The sequence below is a fragment of the Heliangelus exortis genome (assembly GCF_036169615.1).
Source record: "Heliangelus exortis chromosome W unlocalized genomic scaffold, bHelExo1.hap1 SUPER_W_unloc_2, whole genome shotgun sequence".
Lineage (NCBI taxonomy): Eukaryota > Metazoa > Chordata > Aves > Apodiformes > Trochilidae > Heliangelus > Heliangelus exortis.
Window position 1 is genome coordinate 1,023,300 of NW_027285919.1, and position 25,202 is coordinate 1,048,501.

The 25,202-nt window shown below is 47.3% G+C and overlaps 2 protein-coding genes and 1 pseudogene across 2 annotated transcripts; 1 reads left to right on the top strand and 2 right to left on the bottom strand.

The window, feature by feature from the left end:
• Nucleotides 1-2,760: 2,760 nt before the first annotated feature.
• On the top strand, nucleotides 2,761-3,728 carry LOC139790572 (olfactory receptor 14J1-like; annotated as a pseudogene).
• A 12,682-nt stretch (nucleotides 3,729-16,410) lies between these two features.
• LOC139790573 (olfactory receptor 14J1-like) lies at nucleotides 16,411-17,172 on the bottom strand. The gene has a single exon (XM_071732438.1). The coding sequence runs from the start codon at nucleotides 17,170-17,172 to the stop codon at nucleotides 16,411-16,413; it is 762 nt and encodes a 253-aa protein (XP_071588539.1).
• Nucleotides 17,173-21,419: 4,247 nt separating this feature from the next.
• Nucleotides 21,420-22,405, bottom strand: LOC139790598 (zinc finger protein 664-like). The gene has a single exon (XM_071732470.1). It carries the CDS (start codon nucleotides 22,234-22,236, stop codon nucleotides 21,640-21,642), a length of 597 nt encoding a protein of 198 aa, XP_071588571.1. The 5' UTR covers nucleotides 22,237-22,405; the 3' UTR covers nucleotides 21,420-21,639.
• Between the last annotated feature and the right edge of the window lie 2,797 nt (nucleotides 22,406-25,202).

Genomic DNA, 25,202 nt, shown 5'->3' on the forward strand with positions numbered 1-25,202 from the left:
GTTGTGGGAACCAGGTACTGATAGGGGTGGTCATTTTCTCATAAAAAAGGAATCTGTTTCCAAAGGGCCGGAACTTATAGGTCCTAATCCAGGATTAGGGGACCCTGATCCTGAGATAAAGGTGGACAATCGCTCACTAAGAACACTGGGAAGGAGATCAGGTATTTCCCAAACAAATAATGAAACGGCAGACGAAATCGATAAACGTTCCAGCTATGGTTCTCTTTGGAAAATTATGCAAGCCAGTTACAATTTACTAAACAAAACCAATCCTACGTTAGCAAAGGATTGCTGGTTGTGCTACAATATTCGACCCCCTTTTTATGAAGCTCTTGGAGTGACAGCTAAAGGGAAAAGAATAAATGGAACAAATCCAGGAGAATGTCTTTGGAAAATTAATAGGGAAAATATTCAGGGGATAACTCTCTCTCAAGTAACAGGACAGGGACGATGTATCGGCACAGTCCCTAAGAACAAGGAGCACCTGTACAATCATACTACATTGAATCCGGGACAGAAGCAACGAGCAGATTGGTTGCTTCCAGCTCCTAATACTCGTTGGGTATGTCACAGTATAGGACTTACCCCTTGTTTATCATTAAAAATTTTCAACTACACCCATGATTATTGCATTCAGGTTGCTATTATACCAAAAATCACTTATCATCCAAAAGAATATATTTTGGAACAGCACATCACCCCAGAACATCATCTTGAGAAAAGAGAGCCAGTTACCGCCCTTACTATAGCAACACTTTTAACTACAGGAGGGGTGGGTGCCGGAACAGGAATTGCCTCATTGGTTAACCAACAAAAGGAATTCAGAGCATTGCGAATCTCTGTAGATGAGGATATAGGTAAAATAGAACAAGCGATTGATGGATTGGTAAAATCTGTCAGATCATTATCGGAAGTTGTATTACAGAATCGTAGGGGTCTGGATTTATTACTATTACAAAAGGGGGGTCTTTGTGTAGCATTAAGGGAGGAATGTTGCTCCTATGCAGATCACACTGGAGTAGCAATTGACACTATGAGTGAATTGCGAAAGAGATTGGACCAACGCAGGAGGGAAAGGGAGTCACACCAAAGTTGGTATGAAAGCTGGTTTAATCAGTCTCCATGGCTTACCACTCTGTTGTCTACTATTGCAGGACCGTTACTTTTGTTATTGTTTACACTTACCTTTGGGCCTTGTATATTTAACAAACTAATTGTTATCGTTAAAAAAAGGTTAGAAGCAGCACATCTGATGCTTATTAGAACTAAATATAACCAGGTACCCGATGAGGAACAGGCTGAAGTGATGGAATTGGCTGAGAAAGAGTTGCAAAGATATGATCAAAATAAATCAGGATAAGAATAAAGGGGGGATTGTGATAGAATATATGCTGGAATGTGTTCCTGATTTATTTTGGCCATGAATAGGGAAAAAGGCAACTATGTTCTTGTTGAAATTATATGTAAACGCATTAAAAGATATGTCCTTGTTTCAATGTAAAACGTAGTTAAAGTGTCTTTTAAATTTTAGAGAGTTTTGAAGTGTTAAGAAACTTTTAGCATGTGGGAGAAGATGCTTGAGGAAGACAGGAGAGCTTCAACCTAGCAACAAGTCACGCATGCGCAGAGTACTTCGAAGAAAACTCGAGAAGGACGAGGAAGACAGAGTATATAAGAGAGAGCTGTGGACTCTTGGGGTGTGGGACAGGAGGTAGAGCAGGACTCCCCTGTCGTCCAGCGCTGGGTATCTTGCCTAATCCTTGTTTTATTGTAATCAATAAAAGTTATTATTCGGTTACATTTGCTCAAAGAGCCTCAAATTTATTTCAGTGCAGGGCTGGGGGAGGGAAAGGCTTTCCTGAGTGCCCCTCTGCCTCTCTCCATGCCCCCCTCAGCTGCTCTTGCTGTTGATGTCAGGCTGGGAGCGGGAGTTTCAGCTGCAGGCACAGCTCTTGGGGCTCCTGCCATGCAGATGGTTTCAGGCAAGGAGGTGTCCAGCTGTGCTCTGCCCTGGGAAGTCTGGGCAGTGCAGTCTGAGTGAGGCTGGGCAGGGAGCTGACCTCCCTTCATCAGATGCCCTCATTCCATCCCTGGGCTGTCTCCTTGGGCTGTCTGTCCAAGCTGGGAGCTGCCTTCCAGGGGGCACAATGAGCCTGGTGTGTCCTGGGCTGGAAACGGGGTGCTGAGACCTTGAGAAAGGGTCAGACACCGAGTGCTCTGAGCTGGGTCCCTCTGCTCTCAGCAGGGAGAGGCAGAGACACAGCCCAGCTCCCCCTTCTCTGCATGCAGCTGCAGGCAATGCTCTTTGCTCACTCTGTTCTGCCTCAGTGCTGCAGCAATGCTGAGGGGTTCTGATCCCCAAGAACACTCCCCAGAGGAGATGGAGGGAGCTATAAAAAACAAACCTCTCAAACTGCCTTCTGTTTTGCGGGCTCTTTTATGCAGAGAGCACAGAACATGCAAGACTTTGGCATCACCAATGATTGCATATGAATAATTTCTACTCTGATATTGGTCCCTGTCCCCACCATTCCCACGAAGCCCCCATTGCAGGGCTGGGAAAACTCCTTGGCAGCCAGTGAACAGAGTCCCTGCTGCAGACACAAACATCAACAAGCAGGGTTGTAGCCATGGGCTTTAGGGAAGAACTAGAAAAGTGTGTGTGTGTAGGATGGAGATTTGGAATGGGAATTGGGTCTCATTTTTCAGAAAATTGTGTCCTGAATTATTGTGTTTCCTCCTCAAACAGCTCCCCATGCCTTTTAGAATCAGCAGATGTCCAACAGCAGCTCCATCAGGCAGTTCCTGCTCCTGGCATTTGCAGACAGGCGGGAGCTGCAGCTCTTGCACTTCTGGCTCTTCCTGGGCATCTACCTGGCTGCCCTCCTGGGCAACGGCCTCATCATCACCACCATCGCCTGTGACCACCACCTCCACACCCCCATGTACTTCTTCCTCCTCAACCTCTCCCTCCTCGACCTGGGATCCATCTCCACCACTCTGCCCAAAGCCATGGCCAATTCCCTCGGGGACAACACGGACATCTCCTACAAGGCATGTCTTGTACAAGTCTTTTTTCTTTTCTTCTTTATTGGATCAGAGTGGTTCCTTCTGACCATCATGTCCTACGACCGCTCCGTGGCCATCTGCAAACCCCTGCACTATGGGACCCTCCTGGGCAGCAGAGCTTGTGTCCACATGGCAGCAGCTGCCTGGGGCACTGGGTTTCTCACTGCTCTGCTGCACACAGCCAATACATTTTCCCTGCCCCTCTGCCAGGGCAATGCCCTGGACCAGTTCTTCTGTGAAATCCCCCAGATCCTCAAGCTCTCCTGCTCACACTCCTACCACAGGGAAATTTCGCTTCTTGTGGTCAGTGTTTGTGTATCTTTTGGCTGTTTTGTTTTCATCGTTGTGTCCTACGTAGAGATCTTCAGGGCTGTGCTGAGGATCCCCTCTGAGCAGGGAAGGCACAAAGCCTTTTCCACATGCCTCCCTCACCTGGCCGTGGTCTCCCTGTTCATCAGCACAGCCATCTTTGCCTACCTGAAGCCCCCCTCCATCTCCTCCCGATCCCTGACTTGGCAATGGCAGTTCTGTACTCGGTGGTTCCTCCAGCAGTGAACCCCCTCATCTACAGCATGAGGAACCAGGAGCTCAAGGGTTCACTGAGGAAATGGTCAGGGTTTTTCAGCAGCCATAGGTGTCGTCCTGTCCTCTTCAGATGACTCACAGTGTGTTTCAGGACATTGAAAGATTGTCTTTCTTTACCTTATTTCCTTTTCCTTCCACTGTTATTTTAATTTCTTCAAAGTAACATCATTATTCATCCCTCGTCTTTTAATATGCACTCATCCTTCGTGACCAGTAAGGAAACTTTGTGCAAAAGGAGAAACTCCACATATTTCAAGTGAAATAAAGGAACCTGCAACAAATATTTTGTCTGCTGTCTCTGCTCTGCGTACTATGAACGAATGGGAAGTGAAAGCCCCTCCCTGTCTGCAGCAGCCCTGGGAAGGCTGCTCTGTGCCTGGAGCAGTCAGAGCTCTTGAGCAGCACAAGGGCCAGGGCTGTTGTGCTGGGCTGGGCAGAGGGGATGGCCCCGAGGGGCTGCAGAGCTCTGTGGATCTCCTGGAGAGGAGAGCAGGGGACACAGGGTGCCTCCTGCTCCTTTTGCCATGCATGGTCACCCATCTGGGGCTCTGAGCTCTCTCTGCCCCCCAGGAGCTGCTGTGCCCTTCAGAGGGGCTGGGGCTGTGGTGGGACTGCCCAGAGCAGCCTGGGGAGGGCACTGGTGTGGGGCCAGCAGCAACTGGGCTGTGCTGGGAGAGAGGGGAGGGGAGGGGAGGTGGGAGAGCCTGGAGGGAGCTGTTCTGGGCTGGCAAGTGAAACCCTGGCAGAGAAAGCCATGGGTGTGTAACTGGCCCTGCATGGCCATGGAGGGGAACACTGCCAGCAGGGGCTGCGGTGCAGAGCCAGGGCTGCTGAAGGGAGCCCAGAGATGGAGGTGCAGGGCAGAGGAGGCTGCTCTGTGCACTTGGTGGCACGGAACAAGCAGGATGGTGTCCCTGGGCCTTTGTCACCCTGCAGCCATTGTCCATCTCTCCCCAGCCATTCCCAACCCTAACCCCCAGGTTTAAGGAGGAGGCTTTCTGTACCCATCCCAGCAAAACTCCAGGCTGCACCATGAGGAAGTTTTCACACAGGTGGTATGGGCAGTCCTTTTGGAGTGATCATGAGAAACACAAGCGTGGTCTGTTACATCCCTTCACACCCAGACCGTTCTATAAAGCCTTATGATGGAACTTCTCTTGGTAGTCCAAAACCATCACAATGGTCACCTTGGAAGGTTCTTCCTGGAGGAAAAGAACAAGAAATCTCACCCCAAGGGTATCCTTGTGTTACAGGTTTTCCTAGAAGGGTTCTGGATCAGCCCAGGATTTTGTTTTCAAGGCAAAGCCAGGGATAAACAGAGAGAAAGCAGAGAATGAATGGAAATGCTGGGGTGAGAGTTAGGTGGGAAAGCAGGAAGGGTGACAACAGCCTGAAGGGAAGGAGCTGCAGGCATGGACAGTGTGGGACAGCCTGCAGGAGAGGTGGCCAAGGGCTCTGTCAAGGAGTGAGGTCATTGTCCCCTTGGCCATAGCAGTGTCCTGGGCCACCAAGGCTGGGGAGAGGAAACTTTCTCTTGAGGCTCTCAGGATCTGCCTTCCCAGGGCCTGGGGTCAGGGCTTGGCCTTTCTGCTGCATCCAACAAACCAAAGGGTTTTCTCAGCACTACAGCCACCAGCACAGAGCCTTTGCCTCCTGCAATCATGGCCTCCAGGGATCTGCTCTAACGAGGCCATGGGGAGGCTCTGGCAGGCTCAGGGGAGCCCATCAGTGTGTGAAGGTATTTTGGGTTTTGCTTCTGACTTTGACTTTATCAGAGATTTTTTTTTTCTTCTCTCAATATCTGAAGTTCATTTAATGAGCCTGAAAACCCCAAAGGAGCTGTTTATCTTTTGTTTTTTCCTTCATGTCTTCAAGACCTGTAGAGCTCCTTGGAGTTATTAATTTTGTTCCCGATGGATATCAGGATGAAGATTTCAATGTGCACCTTTGCAGTCTTATTTGAGAGGAAATATTTCATTATTTGTACTTCAGAGGAGAGGTTCTAGCAGCATTCTCCAAGTGATAATGACCCAGAGGGTCTCCTCAGGAGGTCTGCACCAGCAGGAGAAGCAGCTCCTTGAGGTGTGACCCTGGATGGACACCCTTGCTCCTCACCTCCCCAACCCCACCACTGCTCTCCTTGGCCCCTGGCACTTGCATCACTTCTCCTCCCATCAGACTTCTCCCCTGCTCTCTGCAGCTGGATGGTTCAGCTCCTTTGCACCAGCTCCCCCCTCTTTTCCTTAGAGAACTGCTGGACATGGGCACAGCAGGAGTTTTCCTCTCTGCAAACAAAGCAAAGCAAAGCATGATAAAGTTTCATGGCCAATCCAACACACTCCTCAACCATAGGCTAAGTACGAGCTGCCCCTCATGAGGTTGTTCCCATGTGCCCCTCTCCCCTCGGTTCCCCCCAGTGATGCTCGTGACCAAACCCCTCCTCCCCCTTTAGTTCCCCAATTAAAGTGCTGCCCAATTAACGCCGATTCACCGCCCTCTACTGAGGGCTCCAAAGCTGGAAATGAGGGGCGTGGGGGGAATATTCAGAGAAATCAAATGGAGAGTAAAAAGGAAAATTGACTGAAATAAATTAAATTGTATAAATTGTTAAATAGAATCTTAAAATAAAAGAATAAATAGTTAAATGCATAAAATAATTACATAAATAATAAATAATTAAAATTTAAAAATATTAATAAATAAATTATAATAATTTAAAAACAAAATGAGAAATATGTAAATAATAATAAATATAAAAAATTATAAGAATAAATGATTATAAGTAACTCAAATAACAATAAATATTGATATAGAATAATACATTTAATATATAATAACAAATATAACAGATAAATTACGTAATAATAAATTAATAATAATTTAAATTATATAGTAATAAATATGAACATATAAAAATATAATACATAATACACATATAATGACTAAAAAACAATATTAATAATAATAATATATTATATATTATAAACATATACTATATAATATATATAGTATAGATATACTATATATGCTATATATATAGTACTATATATATATGTAATAAATGAAAATATACAATGATAAGTAATAATGTTATTTTAAACTATATAATAAATAATGGTATACAGTATATAATAAATAAGGAATAAATATTAAAATAATATATATTTTTAGAAAATAAATATAATAATATAAATAATAATACACAATAATGAATATTAATAAATAATAATATAAAATATTAAAATATAATAAAATAATTATTATAATATGTTTATTATAATATGATTTATCATATATTATATTTGTATATTTTTATGTATTATCTATTATCTATTTCGAATTATATATGATATATATTATATATTTATTATTATATATCATTATGTATTGTATATAACATATTATAAACATTACTATTATTATTAATATTATAAGTAATTCTAAAATATATAAGATTATAATATGCGGTATATAATAATAAATATAAAAAATACAGAACAAACCAGAATAAACCAGTACAAACCAGCATAAATCAGTACAGATGCGAATAAACCAGTATAGAATCATAGAATCATAGAATCATAGAATCATAGAATAGGCGGGGTTGGAAGGGACCTCAGAGATCATCGAGTCCAACCCTTGAACAACTACCGCCACAGTCACTAGACCATGGCACTGAGTGCCATATCGAGTCGCTTTTTAAATGTCTCCAGGGACGAAGAGTCCACCACCTCCCCAGGCAGCCCATTCCAATGTCTGATCACCCTTTCCGTGAAAAAATTCTTTCTAATATCCAATCTGAACTCCCCCCGGCACAATTTAAGACCATGCCCTCTTGTCTTACTGAGAGCTGCCTGGGAAAAGAGACCAACCCCCGCCTGGCTCCATCCTCCTTTCAGGGAGTTGTAGAGAGCAATGAGGTCTCCCCTGAGCCTCCTCTTCTCCAGGCTGAACAGCCCCAGCTCCCTCAGCCTCTCCTCATAGGATCTGTGTTCGAGTCCCTTCACCAGCTTGGTTGCCCTCCTTTGGACCTGTTCGAGGACCTCAATATCCTTCTTGAACTGAGGGGCCCAGAACTGAACGCAGTACTCAAGGTGTGGCCTCCCCAGGGCTGAGTACAGGGGCAGAATCACCTCCTTGGACCTGCTGGTGATGCTGTTTCTGATACAGGCCAGGATGCCATTGGCCTTCTTGGCCACCTGGGCACACTGCTGGCTCATGTTCAGCTTCCTGTCAATCCAGACTCCCAGGTCCCTTTCTGCCTGGCTGCTCTCCAACCACTCTGTCCCCAGCCTGGAGCGCTGCATGGGGTTGTTGTGGCCAAAATGCAGGACCCGGCACTTGGCCTTGTTGAAGCTCATCCCATTGGAGTCAGCCCATCTCTCCAGTCTGTCCAGGTCCCTCTGCAGAATCCTCCTGCCTTCCAGCTGATCAACACTTCTCCCCAGCTTGGTGTCATCAGCAAACTTGCTGATGATGGACTCAATTCCCTCATCCAAGTCATCAATGAAGATATTGAACAGGACTGGGCCCAGTACTGATCCCTGGGGGACACCGCTGGTGACCGGCCGCCAACTGGAAGCACCCCCATTCAGCACCACTCTCTGGGCCCGGCCCTCGAGCCAATTCTTAACCCAGTGCAGAGTATGCTTGTCCAAGTTGTGGGCAGCCAGCTTTCTCAGGAGAATGCTGTGGGAGACGGTGTCGAAGGCCTTGCCGAAGTCCAGATAGACCACATCCACAGCCTTCCCTTCATCCACCAGGCAGTCACCTGATCATAAAAGGAGATCAGGTTGGTCAGACAGGACCTGCCCTTCCTAAACCCGTGCTGGCTGGGTCTGATCCCCTGTCCATCCTGCAGGTGCTGTGTGATTGCCCCCAGGATGATCTGCTCCATAACCCTGCCAGGCACTGAGGTCAGGCTGACAGGCCTGTAGTTTCCCGGGTCTTCCTTCCGGCCCTTCTTGTGGATTGGCGTGACATTGGCCAACTTCCAGTCATCTGGGATGTCCCCAGTGAGCCAGGATTTCTGGTAGATGATAGAGAGAGGCTTGGCGAGCTCTTCTGCCAACTCTCTCATCACCCTTGGGTGGATCCCATCTGGTCCCATAGACTTGTGGGGATCCAAGCAGCCCAGTAGATCACTGACAGTTTCCTTCTGGATTGCAGGGGGGGGTGTTTAGATTCTTGTCTCCTATAGGCTCCAGAAGCCAGCTGTCCTCAGGATAGCCCGTTTTACTGTTAAAAACTGAGGCAAAGAAGGTGTTAAATACCTCAGCCTTTTCTTCATCTTTGACAATTACATTCCCGTCCATGTCCATTAAAGAATGAATGTTTTCCTTGCCCCTCCTTTTGCTACTGATGTATCTGTAGAAGGACTTCTTGTTATCCTTCACGGAGGTGGCGAGATTTAGTTCTACCAGTTCTATACTGGTATAAACCAGTATAGACCAGTACAGACCAGAATAAACCAGTATCAAACAGTATAGACCAGTATAAACCTACATAAACCAGGATAGACCAGTATAAGCATTATAAACTAGTATAGACCAGTATAGACCATAATAACCAGTATAAACCAGTATAACTAGTATAAAACAGTATATACCAATATAGACCAATATAGACCAGTTTTACCAGTAAAACCAGTATAAAGCTATATAGACCTTTATAGACGAGTATAGACCAGTATAAACCACTATAACCAGTATAGACCAATATAACCAGTATAAACGAATATAAGCCATATAAACCAGTATAGACCAGTATAGCCCAGTAGAAACCAGTATAATCACTATAACGAGTATAAACCAGTATAGACCTTTATAGACCAGTATAACTAGTATAGAGCAGTATAGACCAGTACAAACAGTATACACCACTAGAAACCAGGAAAAACCAGTATACACCAGTAGAAACCAGTATAGGAAGTATAGACCAATATAACAGTACAACCTAATATAAACAGTATAAACCAGTATAGACCAGTATAGACCAGTTTAATTAGTAAAACCAGTATAAACCTATATAGACCTGTATAGACCAGTATAGACCAGTATAGACCAGTATAAACCAGTATAACCAGTGTAGACCGGTATAACCAGTGTAAAAGAATATAAGCAGTATAAATGAGTACAGACCAGTATAGGCCAGTATAAACCTGTATAAACCAATAGAAACCAGTATAACCACTATAACGACTATAAACCGGTATAGACCTGTATAGACCAGTATAACCAGTATAGAGCAGCATAGACCAGTACAAACTCGTATAGACCATTAAAAACCAATATAAACCAGTATAGCCCAGTATAGCCAGTATAAATGAATATAAGCAGTATAAACCAGTATAGACCAGTATAAGCCAGTAGAAACCAGTACAAGCCAGTATAAATTAGTATAAACAAGTATAACCAGTATAGACCAGTACAAACCTCTATGGACCAGTGTAGACCAGTATAAACTGTATAGACCAGTATAAACCTGTATAAACCAGTATAGACCAGTATAACCAGTATAAACCAGTATAGACCAGTTTAAGCAGTATAAACCAGTGTAACCAACATAAACCAGTATAGACCTGTAAAGACCAGTATAAACCATTATGACCAGTATAGACCAGTATCGAACAGTATAACCAGTAAAGACCAATATAGACCAGTATAAACTAGTATAAACCAGTATAAACCCGTATCGACCAGTATAACCAGGATAGACCTGTATAAACCAGTATAAACCAGTATAGACCAGTATAGACCAGTAAAAACCAGTACAGACCAATATAACCACGATAAACCAGTATAACCAGTATAGACCAGTATCGACCACTAAAAACCAGTACAGACCTGGACAGGCCAGAATAAACCAGTATAACCAGTATAGACCAGTACAGACCAGTATAAATCAATTATAAATCAATATAAACCGGTATAAACCAGTATAGACCAGTATAAACCAGTATAGACCAGTTTAGGCCAGTATAGACCAGTTTAGGCCAGTATAGACCAGTTTTACCAGTATAAACCAGTATAACCAGTATAAATGAATAGAAGCAGTACAAACCAGTATAGACTAGTATAGGCCAGTATAGGCCAGTATAAACCAGTGTAACCAGTATAGACAAGTATACACCAGTTTAACGAGTATATACCAGTATAGAGCAGTACAGACTACTATAGACCAGTATAGACCAGTATAAACAGTATATACCAGTACAACCAGTACAACCAATATAGACCAGTACAGACCTGTATAGAGCACTATATCCAGTATAAACGAATATGAGGTACTAACCAGTATAGACCAGCATAGGCCAGTATAAACCAGTATAACCATTATTACCAGTATAAACCAGTATAGACCTGCATCGACCAGTATAACCAGTAGAGAGCAGTATAGACCAGTACAAAGCAGTACAGACCACTGTTAACCAGTAAACCAGTATAGACCAGTATAAACCATTATAACCACTATAACCAGTATAACCAGTATAAACCAGCATAGACCAGTATAGACCAGTACAGACCAGTATAAACCAGTATAACCACTACAGTGTAAACCGGTACAGACCAGTACAAACCAGTACAGATGAGTATAAACCAGTATAAGTACTATACACCACTATAGGCCAGTTAAACCAGTACAGGCCAGTACACACCAGTATAAACCAGTCCCTCCCCATCCATCCCAGTCCCTCCCAGTTGACCCCAATCCCCTCCCAGTCTCTCCCAGTCCCTCCCAGTTGACTCCAAATCCCTCCCACCAATGAGAGCAATGTTGTGTTTGGGGAGGTGAGGAACAATGTTCTCCATGAAGCGTTGGATCTCAAAGGTTTCTCCTCACTGTCCAGCCCTCTTTCAGAGACCCTCTGCACCAATACCAGTTGAATATACAATTCTGAAGTGAAAACCAGTAAAACAGAACTTTTTAAAAAACCTTTTTTGATGCTCTTTGTAATCTTCCTCCAAAATGGACCCTCTCCAATTTGCTGCGTGAGTCTTGAACACTAAAAACACCACAGGGTGACTCCCGGCTGCTCAGTACTGTAATGGGCCCCCTGGTGCCAGAGACTGAGCCCATGAGTACTGACAGGAGACTGAAAAAAAAACGGTTTTAAAAGTTAAAGCCAAAACAAAAACCCAAATTATTTTGAAGTATTTTGAAGCATTGGTTGGCCCCTTTGGGTCCTGTTACTGGCAAAGCCTCCCCAGAAACTTGTTAGAGAAGGTCACTGGAGGCCATGATTGCAGGGAGACAAAGGTTCTGTAAAGGTGGCTCTGAAGCCACAGGTATTTCCTTATTTGTTTGTTTCTGTATTTATGTATTTATTTATTGTATGGATCAGTCAGGCCAAACTCTGAACCCCAGGCAATAGGAAGGCAGAGCCCATCCCTCACTTGTGGGTCAGGATTCTTCTGGGGGCCATGGGGCATGATGATGAGCAATAAAAACTGTAGGAAAAATGCAGAACACCTCCCAACTACATCAAAAAGGGGTGAGGAACATACCAAGTGCAGAGTGCCTGGTGCACTTCTGCCTGGTGGTGGTGATCCAGTGACCATTTCTAAAGTCACCTTTCCAGACACAGACTGTCCAGACAAAGGCCATTCCCATTCCTCTCCAACTGTCCCCTTCTCCTACTCTTTGCTCATTCAGATGCCTCTCCCCTGGGTGCTGCTTTGAGCAGCAGGTTGTTCAAAGCTCGCCTGTCTTTCAGCAGCCTGATTGTCTCTTTAGCCACCTCTGTCATGATGATCACATCTCTCTTTTCCCATCTGTCTCTCTAAACCATTTCCCATCAGATTCTTCTTCACTTTCTCTGTTTGACTTTTCTTGGCTGGCACAAAGGAAAACTCCTGCTGTGCCCGTGTGCAGTCAGTTCTCTGAGGAGAGCAGGTGGGAGGTGGTGCAGTGGAGCTGTAACCTCCAGCTGCAGAGAGGAGAGGAGAAGTCTGATGCAAGGACCAGGGATGGAAGTCCCAGGTGGGGCATGAAAGGAATGGTGGGGCTGGGGAGATGAGAAGTAAAGTTGCCCACACGGTGTCAGCCCTCAGGGAACTTCTATCACCTCTTCTCTAAACCAAAAATCATGAGATGATCTGTAAAAATATATTTTAAAACTATAACAAAAATCAAAAACCCCAAAATTACAACAAATAGTTTACATTAATCACAGTTTGAAAAGTTCCTCATTAACTACCATATGAAAACCTCTCCAATTAGCTGTACTAATCTTGAAGATGTGAAGAATATCCCATGGACAGCCATGGCCCTTCAGTGCTCTCTGTATTTCACTGAGCCCCAGGGTGTGTTTGGTGCTGAGTCCATGATCCTCAGGTGCTGAGAGATGAATGAACAAACTGCTCCAGAAGTCAGAATGGAACCTGAAAGTACCTTGAAGCATTGATTGGCCCCAGTGAGGGCCATTGCTGCCAGAGCCTCCCCATGGCCTTGTTAGAGCAGAGTCAAATGCTCTGTAAAGGTGGCTCTAAAGCCATGAGTTTTGTTTTGTATTATTTTTATGAAGCAGTGAGGTCACTCTCTGAACCCCAGGCATTGGGAAGGCAGAGCCCATCCTGACCTTTGTGGGTCTGGATTCTTCCAGGGGACAGTGGGGTGTGAAGATCAATAATGTCAGAAAATGTACACCACCTCCCAGCTACCCCAAGATGGGATGAAGAGCTAACCAAGTTCAAAGCCTAAAGAGAGAGATTTTCCTGGTGGTGGTGATACAGTGACCATTTCTAAAGTCACCTTTCCAGAGATTGTACAGGCAAAGGAACAGGATGGAGAGCTGGGCCCATGAAAACTTCATGAGGTTCAACAAGGACAAGCACAAGGTCCTGCACCTCATTTGGGGAAATCCCCAGCACAAATACAGGTTGGGCAGAACATGGATTGAGAGCAGCCCTGAGGAGGAGGAGGAGGACTTGGGGGTGCTGGTTGCTGAGAAGCTCAGCACCAGCTGGCAAAGTGTGCTGGCAGCCCAGGAAGCCAAGCATGTCCTGAGCTACACAAAAAGCAGCGCGGCCAGCAGGTCAGGGGAGGAGATTCTGCTCCTCTGCTCCTCTCTGCTGAGACCCCACTGCAGTGCTGGGTCCAGTTCTGGAGCCCCAAGCACAAAAAGGACCTGGAGCTGTAGAACAAGTCCAGAGGAGGCCACAAAGGTGATCAGAGGGCTGACTATCAGGAGGTCTCTAGGACAACCTCCTGCTCTCATCAGGGTTGGTTTGGGGTAAGGGAAGGTTGCTAAATCCTTTATTATTTTGTTCTTGAAAAGCTTTAGGGATTGAGTTTACACAAGCTCTATGGTAGATGTGCTTGAATGCCTTGATGAGGAGAAAGTTTTTGAGTTTTTTCCTCCTATGTTTCAGCTGAAGCCCATTGGTCCTCAACCTCCCATCATGCACAACCAAGGAAGATGTGTCTCCTTTTCTTGCTGATACCAAATGTGTTATCATACAATCATAGAATATGCTGAGTTGGAAGGGACCCATCAGGACGATCAAGTCCAACTCCTGTCCTGTGAAGGGTACACCAGGAATGACACCATTTGCCTGAGAACATCATTCAAACACTTCTTGGACTCAGTCAGGATTGGTGCTGCTCCTTATAAGTCATTCCTTCCAGACTCTTCACCATCCTTGTTGCTCTCCTTTGGACACTCTCCAACACCTTGATGCCTTTCCTATACTGGGGTGCCCAAACTGCACACAGTACTCACAGTGAGGCTGTACAAGTGCAGAGTAGAGCAGGACAGTCACCTCCCTGGGCTGGCTGGTGACACTGTGCTTGATGCACCCCAGGACACGGTTGGCCCTCCTGGCTGCCAGGACACATTGCTGCCACATGTCCAGTTTGCCATCAACTGGGACCCCCAGGACCCTCTCTGCTCTCCAGCCACTCCTTCCCCAGTCTGTACTTGCCACCAGGGTTGCCCCATCCCAGGTGCAGAATTCAGCACTTGCCCTTGTGGTTGGTGATTCAGCACTTGCTGAACTTGTGGTTCCGCAGTTGTCCTTCCTGTGCCTGATGATTGCCCATCTCTCGAACCTGCCGAGGTCTCTCATCCACAAACTTGCTTCAGATTCCTTCCAGTCCTGCACCCAAGTCACTGATGAAGATGTTGAAGAGGACTGGGCCAAGGATGGAGCCCTGCAGGACCCCACTAGTGACCAGTCACCAGCCTGATGTGACCTCATTCACTGTCACTCCTTGTGCTCCACCTGTGGGCCAGTTGCTCACCCATCACATAGCACGGTTGTCCAGCTCTATGATGGACATTTTATCCAGGAGGATGCTATGAGAGACAGTACCAAAAGCCTTCCTGAAGTCCAGAAATATTACATCCACGTGCTTCCCTTGATCAGCTAGGTGGGTTACCCTGTCATAAAAGTTTTGACCCACTAGGATCCCCAAGTCTTTCTCTGCAGGGCTGCTCTCAGTCATTCATCTCCCAGACTTTACTGACAGTGGGGATTTCCTCCTCCCAGGAGCAAGACCTTGCACTTGGCCTTGTTGAACTTCGTGAGGTCTGCACAGACCTAGTCCTCAAACCTGTCCAGGTCCCTCTGGTTGTCATCCCTACCCTCAAGTGAATCAACTCAGCCCCTGAGCTTGGTGTCATCTGCAAACTTGATGAGGATTCACTTGATCCTACCATCCCTGTCACTAATGAAGATATTAATTAGTACTGAGGACATCCACTACTATTTAGAAGGTGTATTTACAATCAGAAGGTACATCCTTCATTAATGGCATTCCCCTTGAACCTTATCCATTGACCAGAACTGTCTGCATGAGGTCATCCAGCCATTTCCTTGCTCATCCTACTGTCCATCCATCAAACACATCTCCCTCCAATTTAGCAATGAGAATGTTGTGGGGGATCACATCAAGTCTTGGTAGATGATGTCTGCAGCTCTTCCCTTCTCCACTGCTGCAATTACTCCATGGCAGAAGGCCAGGAGGGTGGTGAGGCTCAGTGTGCCCTTTGTGAAGCAGCGTTGGCTTCCTCAGATCACCTCCTTCTCCCCCATACATTTTGATATGGCTTCCAGGAGGGTCTGTTCCATCACTTGACATCTATTGAACACTAAAATGGACTTCTGACCCAGTCATCCTGATTTTTGTCATGTGACAAAGATATTGGGGAAAAAGTGATTTTAATATAGAAGTTGTGACTTAATGGGATTTGATGTCAAGGATTGTTCTGTTACTATGTGGAAGGGGTATGTAGGGGTTACAACTGGAGTGGCCGACACAGGGATCTGAGGCACTGATTTGTAGAACACAGTGGAAATGGAGCCAGGACAGGGTTGGAGTGATTTTTTCAGAGATAAGGGAAAAGCATGAGGAAAGGCCTCCGTATCAGTCAGAGTGAACCCCCTTGCTTTCTAAACTCCTTCTCAGAGAACTCCAAGTGTGGCTGGACCCAACCATTACAGCAGAGGAATCTCAGAAAAAAGGACATCAGGTAAAGAACTCACTGCTGGATCGTTTATTTATTCAACTTCCCAGAGAACACAGATGTTATTTGAAAAACTTTCCAAAAAGCTTTGTTTAACACCAGAAAGGAAGATACAGGAAATGGTATGAACAATGAGATTTATTTGTGCACAGCATTACGATGTGTAAAAGAGAGAAAACACCTCCACCCCCAGCAGCTCCATAAAGCAGGCTGAGTCTGTTGTAAGACACATCATTAATGCTATGAGACACATTATCAGTTACATGCATGATAAATTGAGCTTTTTATTACTTGAGAAAAATTCCTGTTGTGAGTTTCCTAACAGCACCCTTGAGCTCTTGGTTCCTCATGCTGTAGATGAGGGGGTTCACTGCTGGGGGAACCACCGAGTATAGAACTGCCACCACCAGGTCCAGGGATGGGGAGGAGATGGAGGGGGGCTTCAGGTAGGCAAAGATGCCAGTGCTGATGAACAGGGAGACCACGGCCAGGTGAGGGAGGCACGTGGAAAAGGCTTTGTGCCTTCCCTGCTCAGAGGGGATCCTCAGCACAGCCCTGAAGATCTCCACATAGGACACCACAATGAAAACAAAACACCCAAATCCAAAACAGCAACCTATAACCACAACCCAAATTTCCCTGAGGTAGGAGTGTGAGCAGGAGAGCTTGAGGATCTGGGGGATTTCACAGAAGAATTGGTCCAGGGCATTGCCCTGGCAGAGGGGCAGGGAAAATGTATTGGCTGTGTGCAGCAGAGCAGTGAGAAACCCAGTGCCCCAGGCAGCTGCTGCCATGTGGACACAAGCTCTGCTGCCCAGGAGGGTCCCGTAGTGCAGGGGTTTGCAGATGGCCACGTAGCGGTCGTAGGACATGATGGTCAGGAAAAAGTACTCCGCTTGAATGAAGAATAAAAAGAAAAAGACCTGTGGAGCACATCTGTTGTAGGAGATGTCCATGTTGTCCCCGAGGGAATTGGCCATGGCTTTGGGCAGAGTGGTGAAGATGGATCCCAGGTCGAGGAGGGAGAGGTTGAGGAGGAAGAAGTACATGGGGGTGTGGAGGTGGTGGTCACAGGCGATGGTGGTGATGATGAGGCCGTTACCCAGGAGGGCAGCCAGGTAGATGCCCAGGAAGAACCAGAAGTGCAAGAGCTGCAGCTCCCGCCTAGAGGAGAAACTGCCTGATGGAGCTGCTGTTGGACCTCTGATGCCTCTGGGGATGGTGCACTCTCAGAGAAAGAAAATGTTATATAAGTAATGTCAGAATTTTCTTGGAAGATCCATTCAGTTGCTCACGGAAATTCCCAAAGAACCTTGCTCCATACAGGAAGAATTTTGGCAAGTCCCATTCATGAGCTGTGGTTGGTGCTGGCTGATGCTGTCATATGGAGAAATGGCTGCACTCTTAGCTCTGCAGGTGTCAGTCCTGCCCTACAGAAATTTGTAAAAAGGAACATGGATGGGAATTCAGAATAAATCCACTCTAGACATCCACAAACATTTTAGAATTTTTACCCTCAATGTACCAGCCTGCAGAGCATACCTGAAGGGAGACATTTCATTTTTTCTCTTCTACTTACGTCATAAATAATGATGAGTATTTTTAAGGCAGATGTGCCTGAGATATCTACTGGTCTTTAAGGGATATCTGGAGGTAAAGTGTCAGTCTGGTAAAGCAGTGAGGACATGTGATCTCTCCATCAATTCTGCTCTCATCTGTTTCCTTCTGAGGGGCAGACTGCAGCTCAAGAGGAACCCCCAAAAAAGAGACACTGTTAGTGGTGAAGTCTGTCACATGAAAGCAGAGCTAAACAAAAGGGGTCACGTGCATCTGCATTCCCAGTACTAAGGAACCAGGATGGCAGAAGCCAAGTTCAGGGAGGTTTGCATTTTTATTTCAGCTCTCCGCATCACTCCCAGGAATGTTCTTGGATGTCTCAAACCCCCAGCACTTCTGCTGCACTCGGGGAGAACAGAGCAAGGCAAGAGGATTGCCTGTGGCTGCGTGCAGAGAAGGGGGAGCTGGTCTGATGAAGGGAGGGTCAGATCCTCCCCAGCATTACAGAGGGCATTGCCCAGAGCTCCAGAGGGCAGAGGGAAGATGGACACCTCCTTGCCATGGACACATCTGCTGCCTGGAGCTGCCCCAGCCAGGAGCTGGTTCCTTGGCCCCGTCTCCCTTCCTGCCCCTGCTCACAGAGCCCAGCCCAGCCCCCGTGTGCTCAGCTCTGCCCTGCAGCCACTCGGGGTTGCAGAAGCTGAAGAACAGGGTACACACCCCCTGAGGACAATGGAAAGGGGAGGCTGAGCTGAGCTGCTGGGGGGTGGAGGCACTTCCGGAGGTTCCCAGTCCAGGTGATGCTTGAGGAGTCTCAGCCCCTGCTCTCCTCTGCACAGCTGAGTTTCCATCCCACCAACCTGAGCCCTGAAGAGAAAAGTTGAAGCAGAGCCTGACTGGAGCAGGTAATCCCTTCCCTGGAGAGACTCCTGAAAAGTCCCCCCAGAAATCTTCTGGGCATCAGCTGGAGCTGTGAGCAGCCCTGAGCAATTCATCCCTTTCTCAGCAGCACCAGGACCCTGCGCTGTGCTCCCTGTCTCCTGCCAGCCACAGCTTCTGCCAGCACCAGGGAGCTCCCCGGCCCGGCTGAGAGCTGCCCCTGGCAGGCAGGCAGGCAGCAGAGTCCCTGCCCCAGCACACAGCCCCTGGGCTGCAGGACCCTGCTCTGAAGGACAGCCCTGGGCACCCTTGCCTGCACACACCTCCTCCCTCCTCTTCACAATTCCCCTTCCACCTCCAGCCCCTTCCCCCCTTCCAGCTCCCAGCAGCTCTGGCTCTGCAGCTTTAGGAGATGGCTCCAGCAACTGCACCAGCTTCACTGCCCTGCACCAGACACTCACCATGTCAGAAGCTGGGAAGGTTCTCCTCTACTGAGCCTCCTCTCATTCCCTCCATCTTCACCCCTTGAAGCTCTCTCTGCCTTGCTCATCTCCCCCAGATACCCTGGCAGTGCCCTCAGCCCTGCTGCGCTCTGCAGAGGAGCTGCTCCTGCCCAGAGCTCTCTCTCTGCAGCACTCTCTGCTTGCCAGCAGCTCTCTCAGGCTCAGGAGCCTGGCCCAGCAGCACAGGACCAGCACCAGACTTGGCCACTTGCTCAGCTCTCTCGGGGCTCCCTCCAGCTCTCCCTGGGGCTCCCCAGGAACCCAATGGGACACACACTGAAGTCATGGCTCATGTCCCCTCCCTCCCTCCTTTCCAGCACAGCCACTTCCCCTCTAGAGACACAACCTCTGCTTCTCCCCCTCTCCCACTGGACACCCAGGCAGTGCCAGGGGGAATCTCCTTTCCCTCCTCTTCCCACGCAAGCCACGGGTGACACTGGAGGTGCCAGGGCTGCTCCAACCTCAGTCAGGGCAGCTGCTCAATTGAGTGGCCAAGCACAGCCCTGGGGGGCTACAGGAAATGTCAGGGCACTCCAGCACAACCACCTGCTGCTGGCACAACAGCACAGGACTGTCACATCCCATGGCCTGACCCAGACAACAGCCAAAGGAGATTCCATCTCCCAGGCCAGTGCTTCCCTTTCAGGGAAAAGTTACCCTCTGAGGGTAAACAAGGAGTGACAGCCTCCTGACACCATGCGAGTACCCCTTGATCACAATAAGATGAAATGAAATATTTATCTACAATCAAAACATCAATTCTGTTGCTCTAAGAATTGAAGTTTATTTTCAAGTAATTTTTAGGGAACACAAATCACAAGTATGCATGAAAATAGATATTATAAAAGCACAAAATTAGATACTTCAGTGTTCAGGTTGTGCAATCACAAGGGCTGATTGCTTGGATCACAAAAACCACATACTCAAATGACATCTCAACAATGCAATCCCCTCACCCCATGGGTCCACACATCAAAAGGCATGATGATATCATAAGGGAGTATCATAAGGCAATGATATCATGATGGCTACCAGCTGAGCATCTTCACTCCAGCTTCTTCAGTTCAAGAGGTGCACTTTACAAATTGATGTCTTTTAGGACACTAAAAGGGCATTCTTTGACTTCTTTGTGGCATTACGTGCACTAACATTATTCACTATGAAGGGTGATCACAACTTTTAAAACAGTAGAGCATAACAAAACCAAATAAGAATGGAAAATCTACACAAATGCAGCACAGATAAAAATACAAAAAGAACTCATAACTAATTTTGTCTCAGTTTTGCTCCTTCTGCAGATTTCAGCAACAGTTATTTATCCCATTATCTTCTCTCATGGATAAGTTTTCCATAGTAATTACATTCCATTATCACATGTATCATTGCCATACACACACCTACCTATGTTAGTCAGCTAGTAAATTTCCATGAGACTCCCTTAAAATATTGCTTATACTTTTCTACAACTTCTGTACTTCTACTTCTGTAAAACCATTGCATATATGTTTCTTTAAACTACTACTTCTATTTCTCTAAGTCTACTGCTTCACAAGAAATGAATCAATCAAGCAGGGAAGATTTTCTGGGGCTTTTCTTCCAGATTCTTGTCTACTGAGCTGTCACCAGCTTGTTCCATCCTCGTGAGAAACCATTCGAGATGTAATTCTCTTATTTCAGGGGACAGCTGACAGAAGCCTTACTGCAGGCTGCTCGAGGTGTCCCATCACATCACCCCTGGTGTCACAGAGGTTTCAGGAGAGCTCATGAAGCATCCCTCCTGACAGGCAAGGAGCAGTAACGCTCCTCTGAAGAGCTGTGCCAGCTCCTGGAGTCTGCAGGCATCTACAAGGTGGTGAAGGGTCTGGAGAAGAAGTGCTCTGAGGAGAGACTGAGGGAATTGGGAATGTGCAGTTTGGAGAAGATGAGGCTGAGAGGAGAGCTTCTTGCTCTCTCCAACTCCCTGACAGGAGGTTGTGTTGAGGTGGGTGCTGGCCTCTTCTCTCAAGTGAACAATGAGAGGACAAGAGGACATGGCCTGAAGTTGCACCAGGGGAGGTTTAGGTCAGATCTCTCATTTCTTTTCTGAGAGAGTCGTTAGGTGTTGGACTGGTCAGCCCAGGAAGGTGGTAGAATCACCATCCCTGGAAGGATTTAAAAACCATGTAGTAGAGATGATCCTGCTCTGCTGCTGTCAGCATTGTCCTGCAGTCTGCTGCCTCCCTCTTCTACTGCTCCCTCAGCTGCACGCCCAGCCTGGTGTGCAGGAAAAGTGTCCAGGATCCCATCCTGCCACATCCCTTTAGGAGGATACTTTCCTGTTTTTTCCTTATTTGGAAAAAAACATTCGTGACGCTGAAACAAATATAAAAAGTCAAATTTTGGATGGGACATGAAGTGGTTCCTGAGCTGACTGCATTTTGTTCTCCATGAGAAGCTGGAGAAAGCATCATTGGTGTGATGGAGCTTGGAAAATGAGGGCAACTTGACCCTTCATACTTGGTGATGGCTGTGCTGGGTCAGGTAATGACAGATGAAATCTAATTTCCAGTAAAATCTTATCTTGCACTCAGTGTAGCTTTAATGTTTTTCACTGGTATGGAGGCGTTGATGGTTCTTCAAAGTGTGGCTTCGCCTGAAGCTCTTCCCACAGTCAGGACACTTGTAGGGACGTTCACCCCTATGGATCCGTAGGTGTCGGGTGAGATTCGAGCTGGCTCTGAAGCCCTTCCCACACTGGGGACACGTGTAGGGTTTTTCCCCGGTGTGGACATGTTGGTGATTAATCCAAGAGGTGCTGTTGTTGAAGGCTTTCCCACAGTGAGTGCAGGGATACAACTTCTCTCCTGTATGGATGCGGTGATGGCGTGATAGATGGGAACTGTGGGCAAACTCCTTCCCACACTCCAGACACTTATAGGGTTTCTCTCCTGTGTGGATGCGGCGATGCTGTGATAAATTGGATCTCCGGGAAAACTCCTTCCCACACTCCAGACACTTATAGGGTTTCTCTCCCGTGTGGATGCGGCGATGCTTTGATAAAGAGGAACTCTGGGCAAACTCCTTCCCACACTCAGAACATTTAAAGGGTTTCTCATCCGTATGGATCCGTTGATGCTCGATGAAAGCTGATCTCCACCGAAAATCTTTCCCGCAGTCAGGGCAGGTGTAGGACATGGTGCCTGTGTGATGGTGTCACTGTTGGACCAGATCTGAGCTGTCACTAAACTGTCCCCCGCAGTCAGGACACCTCTGGGGTCTCTAACCCTGAAGGATTTTCTGATGGTGGAGATGGGCTGAGCGGATCCTAAACCTTCTCCTGCATTGCTCGCCAGTGTCAAATTTTAATCCTGGATGGATTCAATTATTTTTATCCAAAATCACACTTTGACTGAAAGCTTTCCTTTTCCTTAAGGCACCCAGTGAGGTTTTTTTCCCAGACTGAGTCACCCCATTTTTGGGAAAGAAGCCCTAGTGTGCTAACAAAGTAGAGTTTGGCATTTTTGTGTTCTGGGGGCAGCTAAAACCTACATCAAACTTACTGTGAGTGAAAATGGAGTGTGAGGTGGTATAGAGAGGTTAACCATAGACTTGGACACTCACTGATCATCTTTTACTTCCTATTTAGGATCTACGCTGGCACCCAAAACCCAAAGGGGCCACTTTGTGGGGCGGGGGGTGCTGGGGTTTTGAGCCACACCTGCCTTGAGCTGTGATGACCCAATTGTACTGACACTGCAAGAGGTAATTTAGGTCTCCCCCATTGCTGCCTAAAACCCCTGGGGTGATTCAGGGCCTTATATCTCAATCAACCACTTTTGTATGATCTTGGATTCCCCGTCATGGTACCAAATCCCACCAAGACCTTGGGATTCCCCTATTGCACCCACATGCAGGATGAGCTGCCATCTACTGGGATGAGGTGGGATCTCCTGAGAAATTTTTGGAGCCCCTGATATTGGCTCTTCAGCCCTGGGATTATTAAGTCCCCTGGAAGTATTCCAGACTTGCCATCATTACCCCTGGCTCCAGGGTGATTTGAGGGTCTCCAGCTGAAGCCCCCAAACCATTGGGATGACTTTGGGATCCCCTATCACAGCCCTGCAAACCAGAAGGAGTTGGGAATCCCCGGATGAAGTGGGGGGAGACCCAACCACAGCTCCTCCACCCTCCTTAAAAAGTTGAGGGTCACCAATCCCACCACCCTCACCCCAGGGATAAGTTTAGTTCCCCCCTCTCACCCATCCCCCTCCATCCCCCATCTTGTGCTGCTCGCCCCCAGTTTGGGCAGTACTGGGATAACCACTCCCCTCCCATCACCTCCCATCACCTCCCAGTACCTGCAGAGGGGACACAGCTCAAGCTGGTGGGGGTGGGGGGGCGATGCTCTGGCACTCACCAGTTGGGGGGTCCTGGCTGCAGGGCGGGGGGTGTGGGTGCAGTCCCAAGGTGGAGGAGCGAAACTTCCCGGGAGCTGCAGTGCGATCACAGGAAGCAGCAGGGGGAGAAAGAAAAGGTGGGGAGGGGCCTCGGGGGGGAGGGACCGGACCTGGGGATGAGGTTGGAATTTGGAAGGGGGGGGGGACACCAGGGTTGTGTTCTGGGGGGTGTTGGGAGCATCAGGTTTGTGGCATGGGCCACATGGGAGGGGACACATCAGAGCTGGGTGGTGCTGACCCAACCTCAACACAAAGCCCTCAGGCCCTGGAGATAAGAGGCTGTTAATTCACTGCTTTCAGGTGTAAACTCAGGGGGACAATGACCAACCCAGGTCAGGGTTACTGCCCTGAACGTTCTTCCTTCATTTCCATTTCACACTCAGCTTGTTTCTGCTCATAGGAGAGAATTCATTCTAAAATAGTTTTTCTCTTCACAGAACCTTGAGTTTTCGGAGGCTGCAGACTCCAACTAAACAAGAGCAGGGGACATCAGAAGTGCTGTGTTGGGTTCTCCACAGCTCTGGAATGAGGGATCCATGTGACCATGATCTAAAGTCCAGGGCAGCTGCTCTCACGTGGCCAACCCCAGTGTTCCACGGTATGACCACACACACCCTCCCTGTAGAGCAGGAAGTTGGACTAGATGACCTTTCAAGGTCCCTTCCTGCCCAAACCATTCTATGACTGAAGTTTTGGGGGATGGCTTGGCTTCTTCCATGGCTCCCTTCCCCAGTGGGTCGCATCCTACCAGGCAATGTTCCCACACCTGGGACCTCCTCATCCTCTACTTGCCATGACCATCACCTTCCCAGAGTAGCCATCGTTATCATCAATCAACAAATAATCAATCAAACAAACTGTCCTTGTAGCCTAACATCAAAACATTGCACTGAAAATGCTAAGACAACGCCAACAAAATGTCCAAGGACAAAAGACTTAGTCCTAACCTTGCCATTGATTATTGCCACACATATACATGCAAGTCTCCACCCCCCAGTGTAAGTGCCCTCAGCTATCTTATCAAGACAAGAGGAGCAGGTATCAGGCACACTGCAGGCAAACTGCAGCCCAAGAGACCTGGCTTAGCCACACCCCCCCTGGTGTTCAGCAGTAATTAACTTGCCCAGGGGGGGCAGCTGGAAGTTGGAAGGGGGGGGGGAAACCAGGGTTGTGTCTTGGGGGTGTTGGGAGCATCAGGCTTGTGGCATGGGCCACATGGGAGGGGACACATCAGAGCTGGGTGGTGCTGACCCAACCTCAACACAAAGCTCACAGGCCCTGGAGTTAAGAGGCTGTTAATTCACTGCTTTCAGGTGTAAACTCAGGGGGACAATGACCAACCCAGGTCAGGGTTACTGCCCTGAAGGTTCTTCTTTTTCCTCCATTTCCATTTCACACTCTGCTTGTTTCTGATCCTGGGACAGAAATCACTCTAAAATATATTTTTTCTGTTCAGAGCACCTCAAGTTTTTGGAGGCTTCAGACTCCAACTAAACCAGATCAAGGGAGATCAGAAGTGCTGTGTCGGGCTCTCTCCTGTTCCTGACTGAGCAATACATGTGACCATGGGCTCAAATCCATGGAAGATGCTTTGAGCCTGCCAAGCCCAGTGTTCCACAGTATGATCACCAGGAGTCTCCCTGTATGGACTAAATGACTTTCAAGGTCCCTTCCAACCCAGATCATTCTATGGTCAAAGTTTGG